The sequence below is a fragment of the Bidens hawaiensis genome, unplaced genomic scaffold (genome assembly GCF_021521415.1).
Source record: "Bidens hawaiensis isolate Kalapana, Puna unplaced genomic scaffold, B.hawaiensis_p1.1 tig00040074_1, whole genome shotgun sequence".
Classification (NCBI taxonomy): domain Eukaryota; kingdom Viridiplantae; phylum Streptophyta; class Magnoliopsida; order Asterales; family Asteraceae; genus Bidens; species Bidens hawaiensis.
In genome coordinates this window covers 102,165-121,326 of record NW_027497063.1, presented here as the reverse complement: position 1 = coordinate 121,326, position 19,162 = coordinate 102,165, and the positions used below count along the sequence as shown (strand labels likewise).

The window sequence follows — 19,162 nt, the reverse complement described above, 5'->3', positions numbered from 1 at the left end:
GTGAGTTTCTTCCTTGATAGTATATGAGTCTGGTCTATAACGTCAAAACCAATAGAAATGTTGACATCCCATTTTGTTTAGCCTCACTCGGATATAAGGGTAGTTTCAAACGTTGTTAAAAGAAAGTTGATAGAAAAGGTATAATTAAGCTCTCAAATCAGCATGCTTGCTTTTGTGGTGCCATGCATCTTAATTACCCATCATAGTTATTATTACAATTAATAATAATGTTGTAAGGAAATAAAATATATATTAAGAAAATAATATATTAACCAGAATGATTTTTGTATTTCTAACTTATATTCATGGTTGTAAAAATCGCGTCTAGGCGTCGAGTACTTAACGAGTAATCTCCAAGTAATCTCCGTCTAGACCGAGTTCTTAGTGAGCCATCCGGAGTACTCACCGACTAAGGCCGAGTACTCTCAACTCCTCAGTCAGCCGCCTAGGGTCCACCGTCCATCTAACGACTTTTACAACCTTGCTTATATTTACCTAATTTCAATCTTGATAGGAGATAATCTATCAACAATTGAACCAAAAGCAACATTAATATCTTTTAGATTAGAACAATCAATCAATCAATCATACCCATTGGAATCCCATCAATAACAAAGCTATAAGTGATTAGCTTACATTATATCATTTCATTATCCATTAATCTAACAGTGATTAGCCCGTGCATTTTACCTAAAAGTACCTACTTACGACTACTAAGACAATGTACGGAAGTTCCAAAAAACATCATCTTCTAAGATTCTTTTTGCCAAGAAAACATGGTCCTACTAGAAAGTAGAAAACACTAGAAAACCGTTCATGTGCATTTGATTTATCGAAGAAGACGAATAACACAACCAATAATTATATATATAACAAACACATGTGTCTATTGCTTGCTTAGTTTTAACAGAATAACTATATGTTACGATTATTAAATATGAGTTTTTATAGGCAGAATATCATATGATGAAAATATTGTGTATGAAATAAAAAGTATTACGGAGTATTTTATTACTACTTTAATAGTTTAATAAAAGCCCCGTGTGTAGAACTCTATAAAATTAATATTAAAGTCAATAAAATAATAAAAAAATGAAGAAAAATAAAAAACATACGACTGACTTGCTCTTCTACCCCGTTTTGAACGTTGGGAAAGAAGAATGGAAAGGTGTTACAAATACATAAATCAATATAAATTATTAAACTATTAATTACTGAAAATTTTACTTTTAATATATCAAATAATATATACAAATTAAAAAAAAAAAACTCTATTTGAATAATCTGAAACTAATATTTGAAATTAAAAAAAAAGAAAACTTAAACATGTAAACATAATTCCATGTTTTTTTTTTTTGGACTTTTTCTCCCTATTCTTTTAAGGAAACATGATAAAATACATTTTATTCTTAACACAAAAATGGTGAGAACCAATTTGTTGTTGTGATTAGGTTTATTTTTATAGGTGTTTGCTGCTATTTTTTGTTCGTATTTGCTAATTTTCGATTATGAGACGTTATAAGTATTTGCTTATTTATATTTTGTTATTATTATTAGATGTTTTCTTTTGTTGTTATAAGTATTTGCTGGTATATGCTATTATTATTTTATTCTTGATTTTGATTCTTTTGTTGTAGTTTTTAGGTTCTTTTCTTTGTTATTATAAGTTATTGTTTATGTAGATTGGTATTATTTTTTACGCTCGCATTTTTAAATAAATTGACATTATTTCCTACGTACTCATGTTAAGATCAAAATATACATTAGCATTTCCCTTCTTTTAAGACCATTAATTCCTAAAAAAAATCAAAAAGTGTTGTCTATTTTAAAGTGCTTTAATGCCAACTCCTGTATGTAAAAAAGTCAGACTAATAAATGAAGGCCTACATAAATTTCTAGAATAAGTCAAATACAAATAATTATTTTACATATACATCCGTTGATCGAATCCTAGATTATTACTAGTAAACAGTGAAAACTAATGTAAATCATAACCCATTAAAAGATTTTAATTTCGGAGGGTGGTGAGAAGGCAGTACGATGAGTAGGTCTTTCTTCAGGGTTACGTAAAACCAAAGTCGTTAACCTAAAGCCTTAAAGAATGAGCTTTTTGTTTATGAGTAGATTCAAACGTTAGAAAAAATACGTTTTGGTTAAGATATACCTTTTATGTCGTAGTATAATGATCATATTAAGTGAGGACATACTTTCTAATCTGGACTTTGATATCTTTCATAGTAGACATTTGTGAAAAGTAAATGTAATATCGTGTGAGATGTCCCGTTACCCATCTTTCATCCCGTTATAAGGATGTTGTGGTACGTATGCACATACATGATGAGTCAGGGCGTGTTAGTCTAGAACCTCATTGTGAGAACCATCGATCATTCGATCTGGAGCTTCGTCACTTGCGATTAGTGATCCGCAAGTGGTGGTGCAAAGGATATATGGTTCAACATAGGGGCTACTTCTTTAATCTTTAATTTTGTAGAACATTAGGGTATACAACATCTATACAAAAGTTAAAACACAACATATACAAAGTATCATTCCTGTTATATCATGTTGAAAATATTTACATAAGTAAGTTTTGCATGAATCAGTTTTATTCAAACACAAATAACATGAAATATGTTTGATTTGATATATCAAACTCATGGATTCATGGTTTAGATCTATCCCAATAACAACTTATCTACAAATAAGATGGTGTAAATCTATCCCAATATATACTTTGATATGAATTAGTATGTGTAAACATTATAATAAACAAAAATTATAATAACAATCTACAAGATGTATTTGTTGATCACTCAAACCTTAGTTGCATAAACCAACAAACAAAATTCCTTATTCTCACCCTTTGTATTCACCTTATCTTCCAACCACAACCTACTATCCAGCCCATTTCTTGTTCTAAACATAAAAAATGCATGACCCGACCCGGACCCTGATCCGAAAAACCAGTCATGAACATCCCACATTAGGTCTATAGACAACCCATCAACAAATATGGTTTGGTTCCCCCTAAAATTCAATTGTAACCTTTTGACCCGAACCACGACCCGTTTATCGACACAAACCGACAATGTCGGATCCTTCACATCGTCGGTGCACCGAATCAATATATCATGACAAGTTCCGGAACCCGAAAATTGAACCTTTGTGGAATAAAGTGTATTACCATAAAAATGCTCCTGGCGCGAAACTAAACAGAATTCCGTGCCTTTGTTAACTTTTTTCTTAAAAGTAGGTTCCTCGGAGTACATGTCTCCGAGGAACAACCCCAGTTCAGAGTCAACCATAATTAAAACATAGTACTTTTCAACTGGTTCTGCTCCCGCACAATACTGCGCCGATGAAAGATCATAAAGAACCTCAAACTTTATATTATTAATTTCAAACACTTTGCTTCCCCTTAACTTCCTTCGAAACAATCTCGAATTCGTGTTTAGTCGAAAACCCTTGTCAGGTTCGTCTCCCGAGGTTATGCTAAGGCTTTGTGTGGCAGCGGTTCGGTGCCACGTGACGGTGATCACGTGGCACTGGCCGGTAGATAAGGTGGTTTTGTATGTTCTTGTAGTGGATGTTTGGATTGATGGGACTAGATTTGTAGAAACAGAATTTGTAACATGTTTATGATTTGAACATGATGTTTTTTCAGATAATTGAACTGTCAGTTCACTGTAACAAGAAATAAAACCCATTATTTTAGGTCTTGTTGCATCTAATTAGAAAACCAAATGAGTGTATATATTTGGAAAAACTTAGGAGTGTATGATTTAGTATTATTATTTTTTAATAATTAGTATGATTTTGGATGTATGTAATCATGTTTTTTTTGCCAGCTCAACTGAGATATTTGGAATAAAATAATGAAGGTGGAATTTGAGGTTTAGTGTTGAAGTTGGATTAAGAAAATTATTATTATTATTATTATTATTATTATTATTATTATTATTATATTTAGTATAAAATTGTTGTATATTCGATAATGTTGTCGGTTATTACCGAAATGATTGTTTAGATATGCTCTTGGTAATGAATTAGATCTTCTAATTTTTTATGGGTGGATGTGGGATCATAACAATTTTTTAAACGTCTTTATTATTATTTGATCTATTAATTTTTAAATTCTATTATAATATAAGTATTACCTTAAATGAATGTGACGTAAAAGAAATTTGGCATACAAACCGGTTTCAAACCGATTCGATTTGGTCAACAAAGTCATTATTGGTTTATGATCGGTTTCGGTTTAGGTTGAAGTCGTATCTTGTCAGGTTTACGATCGGTTTCAGGCCGGTTTCGGTCGGTTAACCGGGTTAAAACCGGTTTCGATAGAGAGAATTACAAACGGGTTCCGAACCTACATTTTTCAATCGTTCTAAACCGGTTTATACATAATCGGTTTCAAAACAGTTGGGTTTTGGCTCTATTTTTGGGTTAGTTCAGTTAACTAGTTTTTTTCCACCTCTAGTGGGTATGCACCACTGAGGTTCATTGGGGGTGCTGAGATGGCACTTGTGAGACCCATGTAAAGCCAACTAGTATTGGGTTTATTCCTTGATGGTGTTTTTGGACAAGATCAATATGAACGCCTAATATCCTGATCTCTTGAATACTTACTCGTCGTATTGAGGATAGTTTCAAACGTCATCTTAAATATACTTCACTTAATCACGTATGATGTATAGTTAATATTTGGCAGAGAATTAATTATAGATAACGTACGTGGTCCTTTCTAACATTTATTAAATATTTTTTTTTTAATTTTTAAACAACATAGTTGTTACTCTATAATTAACTACATCGAATATATTTTAACTGATGCCTGTTTCCTAAAGTTCTTACACAGGTTGATAATAGTTTTTTCTTAAATTATTACCATGCATGATGGTGAAGTAATCCCAAAGTAAACAAAAGGAAATAAAGACCATAATGTCATTTTAGTCATGTTGATAATAGTTTTGCTTCTTAAGTCCTTTAAGTACGTGTTGATAATAAGTGTATGACGATGGCCTTAGCACGTGTTAGTGAGTTATTTTACGTTCTACAAAGTCGCATTAGGTCTTAAAAAGTTGTCTGAATGTTAACGACATTTCATTACTACATAGGGTTGTTCAAAAAACTCGTGGCTCGCAGCTCGCTCGAAACTCGCTCGAAAAAAGCTCGGCTCGAAAAAGCTCGATTCTAAATGAGCTCGACTCGACTCGGCTCGATTTCTAAACGAGCCGAGCTCGAGCCAGGGTCAGCTCGGCTCGTGGCTCGGTCTTGGCTTGACTCGTTAGCTCGGCTCGTTGGCTCGTTTAAATTAAACCCTAAATTTTATTATCTATATATAATAATATCATACAAAGAAATAAATAAATAAAATTTTGACATATATTATGTCACTCGATACCTAAAATCTTATAAAAAAATAACGAAAATAAAACATATAAATTTATAAATTTTGTAGTTTATAAATTTTATATAATATGTATGCTAAAATTATATTTTTTGTATTTTATATATCAAAATTTGTAAAATATAAAATAAAAAAATAATAAACAAAAAATAAAAAAATTTAAAAAATTAAAGGAGCCCGTCTCGACGAGCTCGAGCTCGGCTCGAGTTTTATACGAGCCGAGCTCGAGCTCGATTTTCCAGCTCGATAAAGAAAACGAGCCGAGCTCGAGCTCGAGCACACTCTGGCTCGACTCGACTCGGCTCGTTTACAGCCCTATTACTACATCACATTTCGATATCTTAGTCATAAATACTAATTCCTTTTGTGTTACTTTACATTTTCAGATCTTAAGGTTTAGCTAACATTTATAGTAGTTTCTTGACCAGGTATGATCGATTTCGGTTCGGGTTTTGACCGGTTCGGTTCAATTAACTGGTTTGGAACTTGTTGTGGTAGAGAAAATTACAAACCGGTTCCATACCTACGGTTTCAATCGGTTCCAAACCGGTTTCTAAATAATCAATTTCAAACCGGTTCTGTTTCGATTCGATTTTGGGTCAGTTTGGTTAACCGGTTTATTTGCCGAACCATGATATTAATCCATCACCAATGGACGGAAAGAACCTAAAGAACTAGATGTTTTACCAAGTCAAAATTATAGTCAAGAGTCAAAAACTTAGATAGTCATAAGTCAAAACCTAACTAGGCAAAGAACAAGATATATGATTCATGAACCATCATGACATCTTTCAAGCCGTGTCTGAAAGATAATTAGTGGCTTTCTTTTTCTTCTACAAGAATCAAAGTGTAATAATGTCTTCTCGTCCAATATAACATTTTTTAATCAACATCCTCAGTTTGATCTAACATTTTAACGTAAAGAAAAAGTAAAAAAAAAGTGTAAAAATATTGACTAAAATATTTTGCTTTTAATGTAAAAAGGTGAATAAAAACTTAATATCATCCGTAATCATGGCGGTTTTATAACAAAAGACATTCTTGATAATAACACATACTTTTTTTAAAAAAGGCACTACACTGCTACTAAATTTAACTTTAACGAAACTACAAAAATATTCATGTACACATTTTTAGCTGCATATAACTCTACGAAAGTACCAAAGATGATTGTTAGGTGGAAATACGCTACATTAAGAGTAAACTTTTAAAGAGTTCAATCTACGATTAAATGATTTCTGAACCAGTCGTCAATTTATGATAAGGTATGACAACATTTGGTTATGGGTTGACTAACAAGACATGTTTAACAAATGGGTTAACGCCAACACAACAAATTAGATAAACGGGTTAACTTATTAAACTGGTTAAGAGTTATTTTATTTAAAAGTTCATATTTATAGTTTATTTTAAAGATTATTATAAAGTGTTTTTAAAGTATAATTTAAAATCTTTTAACTAAACTTTTACTGGGTTTTCGTTTCCTAGCCCAATATAATCTATGATCAAATTGTTACGTAATGGATAAGCTTTTTGGCCCAAAACTCCAAAAAAGCATTTACTATTTAGGTCCAACTTGCTTACAAATAAGTGAAATTTTATAATATTTATATAATTTTATAATATTTATTTAGGCAGAGAATTATATAAATTTAACTTAACGTTATTCGAAGACTAAAGTTTAGACATTCATAATATATCTTATGTACAATATTTAACTAAATTTTGAATAAATATGTTTAAGACCAAAATTAACTAAATAAATATACAAGTGACACACTAATTATAGATAATGTAAACACAATTAGTATTGATTTTAGGTTCATTAAAAGAATACTAAGTATTAGTACAGTGAAAAGGCACCAGGTCACGCGAGTTTTGGTCCTTTTGGAGTCTTCTTGAAGACGACTTTGAGAATGCTATGGATTATTTTTATGAGGCGGTCGATCTGAGCTTGCAATTAGATTGAAAAAAAACGGATCCTTTGTCTCCAAAGTTATCTTATAGGTTCTTGCAATTAGATTGAATAAAGGTTATATGTTCACTTGTTGATGAAACTCAATCGGCTTTTCTTTAACATATCGGAAGCGTCTCATTTCATCAATGTGATTTGTCTATTGGTTATAGAAGAAATATAAGGCAATGAATGATCTTCAAAATTGATTTCAAAAAGGCTTTTGACTCGTTGCATTAGAATTCTTGGATAATGTTATGAGTCAGGTCATTGAGTCATATGAATTTTCCTTCATGTATGAGAAAATGGATTCGTGGTCTCTCTAGGGTTCGCACCTCCATTCTTGTTAACATGACTTAATCTCACCTTAATTCTTTATTTTTATCATAGCCATGGAAGCTCTGAATATTATGATGAAGCGTGTCATGAATCCGTGTATCTTTCATGGAGTGGAGAATCCTAACTAAGGTCCGTTTTTATCCCATTTTTTTTTCTGTTGAGAATGACAATGCTATATTTATCGGTGACTGGTCTTTCGATAACTCTAAAAACATGGCAATATTGCACCGTTACTTTTTCTTAGCATCCGAGCTCAAAGTTAGCTATTCAAAAAGCCGATTATTTGGCGTTGGCGTCGGCTAATATGAACTATTGATATGTTTGACACTACCGATATGAATGATATTGATTCGTAAATCCATAACTGAGGGGTCAAAGTCTACATTGAAAAACATTTTCTTTTGGTTCGCTTTAAGCATTTAAATATGCTTGCAAATCTGGTTAGCGAATATATATATTCTTTCCATAATTGGTATATAGGTTTACTAATTATAGCAAAAATAGTAAGGATTGAGATAAAGAGGCAAATTCCCGTTTGACTTCTGATTCAAACATGTTCAAAACTAGCGGATCTATATTTTCTTTTACATATGATTTAAATTTTACATATATAGTTGAGAATGAAAACATGCATGCTGTGTTCTATAAATTAGACAATGTTTCGAAAACCGGTTTTTAGCGGTACCGGGTTGGGTTTAGAAATGGTACAACCGTACATGAGGTTGTATCGGACAGTTCAACTGTGTTGACTAGTTAACTCTATAATTCCATAAAAAATACAACTTTAACGCAAAAACAAATGCAAAGGTACATGATTCAATAATAAAAAATAATCCAAAAATGTTTTTATCCCTCTGGCTTTTGATACATTTGGCTCCTTGGCACCGGAAGCTATCTGTTTTCTAACCAGGGTCCAACAGGTTGTGCATAGCAATGTGTCGACTCCAAAGGGGCAGGGGTATGTCTTTAGCAGGTTAGGGTTTGCAATTCAGAAAGGGGTGGCGGCGCAGCTTGTTGCCCGCCTACCTGCTATATTGATGTAATATCTATGTTTCTACATATTGGAACCCAATTTTTGACACATCTAAAAAAAAATCCAAAAATTATTCCATAATAAAAAAAAAGAGAATCCAAAAGTTGCTCGATGGTGGTACTGAGAGTATTTGATTCGATGGTAAATACATTGAATGGAGATGGTAAACCGATTAAAGGCCTCTAGGTTAAAGATTAAATCGGGAGGTAAATGGTTCATGGATGGACTGCTAAAAGTCTTGCCGAAACGCTAAACCCAAAATTTTACCTTGAGTTTAAACCAATACAACGGTACAAACCGGTATTACCGGCAATTCCAGTGGTTCAAACTATAAACCGTACACCTAAGTTACCAGGCTAAAATGTACCGGGCTAGTGAGTGGCAATCGGTATAACCGGTCAGTGTAAACGGATTTTAACATTATAAAGAATAATACAATAAAACTTATCATTACAATTGTAAATAGTAATAACGATGATAATATATATTTATAAGATGTATATAAACCAAGAAGCCACACCAATATCAAATTGTTGTTTTATTATTACTGTTTTAAGTTCTAAAACCCATATGGCTATCAAAGAGACTGGGGGTTTGAGTCCCGTGGTGTGTCATTCCAAGAGACTGAGGTTCGAGTCACGTGGTGAACAATGTTGTGGTATTAGGATTTAGGAGTAGATTACATTAATATTGTCATTCGAAAATAAAATAAAGACCGAAAACGTTATATACTTAAATGGAAAGCATTTGACATACCAACTTGAAGCATGGTCCAGAAATGGTTGTAAAAGATGATAGACTACATACATAGAATATATTCTCTATATTGATTAGATAGGGATGTAACATGGGGTAGTCTTGGTAGTAGATGAGCATGCAAACCGCCCATAATTATTCTGTGTTAATATCCTATAAATACAGGTTTTGGGAAATGTGGATGATCAAATCATCACAATATGTACAAAGAAAAAATATTTAATTTATAAGGAGGGATAATCTTACATGAAGAGAACGAGCGTTTTGTTTAGTAGCCAAGGATGACTTGCCAGCTCCATCACGAGTGATCTGGTTCACTCTCCGGATCTTCGAATAGGTTTATGGCAATCATCCTGGCTAGCTTGACAAGCTCTTCTCATTCATGCTAGATCTTCTCTTCTTTCCCACGCGATAACTTTGTTTTGTGAATGTCACGCTCTCTCTCAATCAGTTATGTTACAATGATGTTGGTTTTGTTGTTTGGTACGTGATTCTTGTACTTGATGAAATATATTAATTAGTGTTTGCTAGTAGTTTTTTTCTATAGCGGAAAATCTAACTTTATTCATAAATCACCTATTTTGATAACCTCGGGGCAAAGCCATATCCAACTCATTGGAATGCTTGGCCAAAAGCTCTTTTTTAGTAGATATGATTTGATTATATTCCTTTTGTAAACATCTTTCATTGCGATAATTAATAGTTGGCGGATTTTACACTAGGCCAAAAGCTCTTTGGTGTTTACTATAGTTTTATTTAGTAGATATGATTTGATCATATTTCTTTTGTAAATGTCTTTCATTGCGAGAATTAATACTTGATGGATCTTACAATATTGTTTAGTATTGTCTCCATATTACCCTAATTCCTTGCGAGAATTAGTAAGATTTCGTCATGTCAGACAAGGGTGATGATTTTTGGAAGACGAAATTTGGTATTGACAGTTAGATGCCATGTGTATTTGATTCAAAATATACGAAATGATCAGATTCACATTCTTAAATCGTAATATCGTTTAGTGTAAACATTTATCTTATTTATACACCAGAAATTGTAAGCTCTTTAATAAACACGTGAATTGCTAACGATAAAATTTGGAGGTTCCTCAAATTTGGCAAATTTGAAGTGTGTTCCTATAGATCATTACAATGTACACTTGACCGGTCATTGTGGATTGTTGTCAGTTCCTGCATGGATTGCTCCATCAGTTGGCGGAGATACTTGCAGTCGATTTTATGACATATAACATTAATGTGTTTTAAATCTTCGAATTAATCTTATGAAAGTTAGTTTGTTTGACGAAGAGATGGGTCTTTTTTTTCATGTTTGTTCACTTACTAAACAAATGAACATACACTGGTTTCCAGCCATACAGATTATAAACAGGTCACTGAACGTTCGGTTCATTTAAAAGGCCTCTAAAAATTGTGTAAAAAGTGTATCGGTTTAACGAATCAACTTGTCACTGTACAAAAATTTGACTTCTTTACTTGTTGGGCCATTTGGCCCATTACCCAATCTGCCAAATCCAGCCCATTTTTTTTACCTCCTTTGAGGCTTTGACCTCCGATGTTTACCATTCCAAGTTCGGATCTACATTTTCTGTTAGGTGAAGTTAGAGACTTAAAATCGATACCGAAACCAGTTTAGTTGAAACCAGTCTCAACAGATCCACCAATTTGAAACCAGTTTGAGACAAATCCGTTGGATGACGGTTTGAAATTGGTTAAAACCAAACCGAACGGATTAAAACCAGTTTCAAACTGAACCATATTATTTTCTTTAAAAGCAGTTTCAAATCCGAACCAGTTTAGACCGATTCGGTTTTGACTCACTTTAGCTTGACCCCATCCTGTTTTATTAGAACATGGGATTTATTCACTCTTACGAAATCTGACAAGACACAATCGACAATTATATTATTAATAGAAAACTTTGATCCCGTCCTGTTATAAAACTTCTATATATATTTTATTTTATATTATCATGCAAACGTTTATTGTGTTTTTCTCCCTGCATGATTGATGAGGATTTTCAATCAAGGGGTTATGCGCTAGATGTCACGTGTAAGAGAGAGACTAAAGAATCACAACTAACTTTTTACAAACTAAAGGCTAGACCGATACTCGACAGGTATTAGGTGAAATACGAGACTTTGATTACTAATACATGTCTCATTATCATACATTCATACCTCTTTAGTTCCTTGCATATGACAAGAACAACCTAGCAATTGCATAACATCATCTTACGATTCAAAGTATAAAAAGTTATGAAAACAAGGTCTTATTAATTAAATTTTCTAACAGTAGAGTATTATTACTACACTTTTAGATCACACAATAAGAATTTTTACGTTGACCACATTATTAATGGTTAAATATCTTTGTCTTGTGTTATTATTAACACTTTGTTTAAACCTTTACAACTTTGTGGTCGATTTTAACAAAATAATTCTGTTCTCACTGCACCATATATAGCTTGGATGTATCACATATTTTACTTAAGATGAGGTGTTGGAGGAAATCTTGAACTACATCTTACTAGGATTAATATCAACATATGTTGACAACATATAAACGACCAAATACAAGCATCAAACTAGGTGTAGACCAAATCCATTTCTCCCAAGTTTCATTAACCATGATCATGTATTAGTCGTGCTCTCACTTTTAAAAAAATAAAACACCATATAACTCCACTAACATACTTTATCGGTCCTTATATTAGGGGCGGATCTATATGGAAGCCAGGGGTAACCCAGGTTACCCCTCAACTTTCTTAATGATATGTTAATTTTCTGTTTAGGGATAAGTTACCTCTGAACAAACATCAGGCTACCCCTCAAAAGCCTTGCCTTGAAGTTAAAAGAGGGAAAAAAATGTTTAAAAATTTTCCGGCCATAATCGGTGCCCGGTGAACTGCTATTGAAACATTGAAGAAGACGTACAGTACACTGTAATATGAAAATGGGTTAAAATGGGCTTTAAAACATAAATGATTGACCCACCTATAACCTATCTATGAAAAGAAAACCTATATTTTTATTATTTTATTTTACTATATTATAATAAAAACATTATATCTCGAATTCACTATACAATTCCCAAAAGTCCTTTTTGCTATTCTTCCAAGATTACTAGTTTCTTTTATTTGTTTTGGTTAAGTACGGAGTATATTTCATTATTGAAATATGTGAAATATAATTATGTATGAATGTTTAATCATATATAATTAAGTAATTTAACTTTTAGATATTTAAAAATATAATGTAAAGATCTAATTAATTCTTTAATGTTATGAAATTAGGGAGCTATTCTTTCTAGTTTTTAATAACTTGAATTCGTTTTTTATATAAAGAAGAGATTTTATGTCACACAAATGCTCTCTCAAAACATCTTAAAAATGTCAAGAATTATTAGAAACGGCTAAGTTGTTAAACATAACAAAATGAACATTGAATAAATTAAGACAAAAAAGGTTTGATACGATGTTGGAAGATGTTTTTTTAAATTGAAATTTGTCAGGGCGGATTTATGCAATTAAATGAGTGATGATTTTAGTAATATATGAACGATGATCTAGTTAGTGTAGTTGAAAGAAAAACATTTGATAAAATAATAAATGACGATGTAATGACTTGACTTCCAACTTTACAAAGCCGAAAAGGAAAAATCTATTAGGTATTCGTTTAACTTTATTTATGTTCGTGCATTAAGTGAATGTACGGTAAAAAAAATAGATTACCCCTGAAATTCCCTTCTAGATCCGCCACTGCCTTATATTACAAACCACCAACAAGTAACGATTTGTCTTGTAATTTACATTTTTACAGACGATCAGTATGTATGAAAACCGACATCACAAACTAACTTTCGATAAAATTATTGTCTCACAAAGCCTTCAAATCTCCAATACGTTACACTAGTCAGTCAAGCATGTATTAAATTTTGTTACAAAACCTCCCGACAAAAACCAACATACCAAATAGCTTGTATATCAGTTATTAATAAACTATGATAGAATAAATAATAATAATTCATATCATATCTGTAAAACGTGATTGTTTTGGCACATGTATCTAGAACACAAGAAGACATTTTAGACATCCAAAAGACCTAGCTAGTCTAGTCTCATGATTCATCAATTATTATTGGTGACATTATATGTTACATATATTAATATATTAATATTTATAATTATAACTCTTAAAGTGGTAGGTGTGACTCGTGAGATTGAACCTTTCTAGTCTTCTATACACTTTTCCTTAATCCAATCATCCCAATATAAACACAAAAAGCTTCAAGAAATCAATCATAGGAAAATATGCATTCTATATCTCCATCTTCCAAAATTAATATCACAAAATACGGTAATCATTCTTTACGTTCATAATTACTTACGTTTTTCATCTTTTATATTCAGAAAGCTTCGTGTTCATAATTTATTATTTTTTTCATTACGTACATATATAGTTACTTATGTTTTTCATCTTCTATATTCAGAAAGTTTCGTGTTTATTAATTATATATTATTTTCATCGCAGGTTACACCCGAATGTGGTCATGTCACCCTTACCTGACCCCAACCGTCTTACTTTCCACCACAACATTAAATCACTCGCAAGTGATAATCCTGACACCGTCACTGTCATTAACCGCCCCTAAACCCTAGATCTAACACCGATAGTTAAACTTCCCAAACCGCTAACAAATTTTAACCACGAGCATAATGTGACGCTACGCGTCGCCTACCAAGGCCTTCCCGGCGCGTACATCGAAACCGCGGCCAGGAAAGCCTACCCTAACTGTGAACCTATCCCTTACAACCAATCCGAAGACGCGTTTCGCTCGGTCGAGCTTCACCCCACCGACCGCGCAATTCTCCCCATCGAAAACTCCCTCGCGGGGAGCGTCCACCGCACCTACGACCTCCTCCACCGCCACCGCCTCCACATCGTCCGCGAACTCCACCTCACCTTCAACCACTGCCTCCTGGCCCTACCAGGCGTCCGTACACACCACATCCACCGCGTCATCAGTCATCCACAAGCCTTAGCTCAAAATGCGAACACACTCTCACTAACATCATCTCACGCGCCTCACGCGCCGCCGTCGGAGACACCGCCGGAGCTGCACAACACCTCGCCGCGAACAACCTCCGTGACACCGCGGCAATTGCGTCGTCACGCGCCGCCGAGATCTATAACCTGAACATCCTAGCAGATCGAATTGAGGATGATTCGAACAATGTGACGCGGTTCGTAATATTATCTCGTGAACCGGTGATTCCGATCACCGGTAACCGGTTTAAGACTAGTATTGTGTTCGGTGAATCTAAAGGAACTAATAATAATAATAATAATAATAATAATAATAATAATAATAATAATAATAATGTGTTGTATAAAACAAGTATTGTGTTCGCTAGTCAATCTAAATAAACTAATAATAATGATGATGATGATGATAATAACAATGTGTTGTATAAGGTGTTAGCTGCATTTGCGTTTAGGAATATTAAAGTGACGAAGATAGAGAGTAGACCGAACCTGAACCTGCCGGTTGGAAGGAAGAAGCGGTTTGAGTATGTTTACTTTGTGGATTTTGAAGCTTCAATGGCGGATGTTAGAGCTCAGAACGCCATGAATGAGGTGGAAGAGTTCACGTCGTTTGTGAGGGTGTTAGGTTGTTACCCCATGGATATTGTTAACGGTTACTGAGGGTAATTACGTCATTAACAATAAGTTATTAAATATATATTATAAACCAGATGTTTTTGTTTTTGTGAATACCAAGCTTATTTTGTAACCATTTTGTTTCAGAATTATGTGTTACAATTTTATAAAACAATATTTACGTTCATAAGTGATCCGGGGTACTTCAGATACACCGCCGTCACATTCTTCATTTCCTCGTTGGGTATCAATTGCGGCTGATACAACCTAGAGATAGGAAATAAGAGAGTAAAACAACGTAGTCTTATTAAAGTGGGGCTACGAGACTCTCTAAATTAGAAAGTGTGATGTTTTTTAAAAAAAAAAAGTGGTCATTTTCTAAAAAAATACTTTTAATTTTAAGGTATTAATAATATAAAAATTTCTGGGTACCAAAAAGTAAAGCAAATATTATATTTTGATAAATTAAGCTAGAGGTGTACAAATTGGGGTTTAGGCTTCGATTAGATGGGGTTGTGAACTGAATCTACTTTGGTCAAACCTAGTTTGAGCCTATGAGGAGCTACCGGTTTTGTCATGTCAACATAAAAACATAGGTAATTTAACTTGCATTCTTAAGAAAATATGTAAGGTTGAGGGGTGTGGGGCTTCAACGGGGGCGCTATAGCCCCTCCGCTCGCGCCCCAGGCGCTAGCACCACACCACCGGGGCGCGAGAGGGGCGCTATCGGGGCGCGAGCACGAAAAACAAAGCAGACGCAAGCTTGTTAGCGGGTGAGGATGGGCGTAAAGAGACATGGGAAAGTGTGATCTAGCCGTTGGACATTTAAAATGAGCCGTTGGGCTCTTATTTAATAAAAAAAAAGTTTTTTCTTCCTATATATAACCCATTTCACATAAAACAATTACCACAACTTCAAAAAAAAAACCCAAAATCAACCCATCTTCCAAACTTTTTTTTAAAAAAATGGATGGAAATTGGTACCCAAACCCAAAATCAACCCATCTTCCAAACTTTTTTTTAATGTGTGTTTTTTTAATAATTTATGAGTTTTTTTAATAATACGTTTTTTGAATATATTTATAAAAAAATAAAAAAAAAAATCCGCTGGAGCCCCTGCTGGAGCCCCTCCACACCCCCTTATCCAGTTTCTCTCTCTGCCACACGTCATAATATTATTGGCTGGAGCCCCCACTCGCGCCCCCATTAGAGCCCCCCACACCCCTCAGCCTAAGAAGTTTTTGACTAAGACTAAGGGGTGTGAGGCGCTAACCGGGGCGCTAGAGCCCCTCCGCTCGCGCCCCCAGGCGCTAACACCACACCACCGGGGCGCTAACCGGGGCGTTAACGGGGCGCTAGCACGAAAAACCAAGCAGGCGTGAGCCTGTTAGCGGGAGAAGAGAGAGAAAAGCTGTCTTGGTTTTCGAAAAAGAGCCGTTGGGCTCTTATTAAATTAAAAAAAAAAATATTTTTTCCTATATAATACCCCATTTCATCTATAAAATACCCCATTTCGCTGGAGCCCCTGCTGGAGCCCCTCCACACCAGGGGCCAGGGCTCCAACGGGGGCTCCAACAACCCCCTTATCCAGTTTCTCTCTCTGCCACGTGTCATAATATTATTGGTTGGAGCCCCCATTAAAGCCCCCCACACCTCTTAGTCTTAGCTACACCACGCCATCCATGATAATTGATTGACACTAATGGACTTTGCTTATAATATAATAATATGTTATAATGGCATGATATGATATATGAGCGATTTTATTTGCTTTGTTTTGTATTGTCTTTGGAAACACATCTCAAATGCGAAATATTAAGTTATTTTTTGAACATGGCTTTGATCAATATAGGATTTAAACTCAGGTAATATGAGTTTTATGTGAACGCTAAGCCATTAGAGACCCCAGTCAGTAACCAGTTTCACTAATGCCATTTAAAAAAAAAAAGAAGAAAAGGTAATGATTATTGATTTGTAAAATAATGCAAGTGAATATTCATAGCAAGAGGTCAAGAACATAGGTGCACAAAATACCCGGTGTATTCGATCCAGAACCAGTTCCTACCCGTATCTGATTTGCGGGTACGACCTGATATTAGATTTCTCCTCGGAACCAAAACCGATAGAACTTGTACTAAAAATACCCGGCCAAAACTCATTTCAAAATCTTTCCATAATTTTTTTAGGGTTTCAAAGTAACCGATTTGATTTTCATATTTATAGTTTTTTCTAAATTAATTAGTCATATTAGTAAATAATAACCGTGTTATTTTAGAACACAATATTCAAATTGACATAATTTCTAGTAATCAATACCTAATATATCATAAGTTAAATAACCGTTATATCATCATTTATAAATATTATTCGTCACATATGATTTAGTGAATATTATTAAACATGACAACTTTTTATAATCTATTAATATTATTGTTCCCATTAATCAAGATATTTCGAATTATTTTTATCTTTACATAGAAGACCAAATTCAAACTTAAAACTACAAAATTAAAACTCCTTTTTAATTAACATATTTAAACTCTTTTTAAATTCGAATATTGACCAATCTTTTAACAAATTATTAAAAGTTTTAATACTCTAATTTTAAACTCATTTCAAAATCTTTACATAACTTTTTGAAGTTTTCAAATTAACCGATTTAATTTTCATTTTGGTAATTATTTCTAAATTAATTAGTCATATTAGTAAAATTAATACCGATTTGATTTTAATTTTTGTGATTTGGCATTAACTAGAATAAGTTATCATTTTAATATTCAAAATACTGATTGTCAAACTATAAATACTTACCATAATTGGTCAAAAATCAAACACAATTTCATAATTTTTTAAAGTTGACTAATTCCAATTTTTTTATTTTTTGTAACTATTTTGAAAATATTTTAAAACAGGTTGTTTTAGAAGAGTATAAAATTTGTTAAGTATAAAATAACGGCCAAAAAAAGTTTTTATATTTCAATATATTTAGTGACAAGTTATTCCACCTGCGTGTCACGCGGGCCTATACCCTAGTTGACTATCAAATCAAATCAATTTCTTTTCACAACTTCCAAATAAAACCCGACAATTTGGGCAACAAACAAACCCTAACTATAACTATATTTGGATACTCCTAAATTACACAACTTCCAAACAAGAACAGGAACATGAACATCGACGACAACATAGAACAACAGCTGATCGACGACCAACACCGCGAGTTCATGGCTTTCGAGTCCGACGTTGAACTAGCCTACCGTCTCCAACTCGAAGAAGCCATGGCTGCATCAATCGCAATCCAACCTTCATCAACATCATCACAAACCCTAGAAATAAAAGACCCCATGATCATCAAAACCCAATTGAATATCAACCCTCCAATGCCAGAGGATCAATGGATAATAATCGGTGATAATATCAACCGGCCGTACGGCGAAGGCTGTTCGAAGAGGAACAAAGAAGACAGTGAAGAGGTGTTTAGGGTTTATTTTAAGGGGTTGTTGAGTGATGAGAGAGTTAAGGGTTTGAATAAGACGGTGACAATGGCGGGGATTGGTGTCGCGATATGCGACTCGAAGGATGAGGTGGTTTTTGAATTGGGGAAGAATTTGGAGTTGGGTAATGATGAGAGGGTGAGTAGGCGGAGTGTCGAGGGGCAGGCGTTGATTGAGGCTTTGCACGCCGCGGCTGCGTTGGAGATTAAAAGGATTGTGTTTTATTGTGATTATCATCCCCTGTATCAATATGTGAGTGGGTTTCACCCTTTTACAAGTTCGCTTATTTGTTCATGTTCGTACGTTAAGCTTTTATCGGAAAAGGCGAACAAAAATTCTTGTTCGTGAACTGTTCATGAACACTAATTAAACGAACACAAATGTTTTTTGGGATTTGTTTTAGTGTTTTTATAATATTCATATGTTAATTTTACATGTAAATTAATCGCATGATACTAATAAACGTTTTTTGTTTTATAGTTAATAATTTTGCTTATAG

At 33.7% G+C, this 19,162-nt stretch overlaps 2 protein-coding genes and 1 pseudogene across 3 annotated transcripts in view; 2 read left to right on the top strand and 1 right to left on the bottom strand.

Moving 5' to 3' along the window:
• Positions 1 to 2,813: 2,813 nt before the first annotated feature.
• LOC143591810 (uncharacterized) lies at positions 2,814 to 3,707 on the bottom strand. The gene has a single exon (XM_077071902.1). The coding sequence runs from the start codon at positions 3,705 to 3,707 to the stop codon at positions 2,814 to 2,816; it is 894 nt and encodes a 297-aa protein (XP_076928017.1).
• Positions 3,708 to 11,509: 7,802 nt separating this feature from the next.
• Positions 11,510 to 15,214, top strand: LOC143591809 (arogenate dehydratase 3, chloroplastic-like; annotated as a pseudogene).
• Positions 15,215 to 18,210: 2,996 nt separating this feature from the next.
• Positions 18,211 to 19,162, top strand: part of LOC143591800 (E3 ubiquitin-protein ligase RSL1-like) — a 34,854-nt gene continuing 33,902 nt past the window's right edge. For both annotated transcript variants that reach the window (XM_077071895.1, XM_077071894.1), the window contains exon 1: positions 18,211 to 18,915. In XM_077071895.1, the coding sequence (XP_076928010.1) occupies positions 18,337 to 18,915 (579 nt within the window). In that variant the 5' untranslated portion in view covers positions 18,211 to 18,336. The remainder of the gene's footprint in view (positions 18,916 to 19,162) is intronic.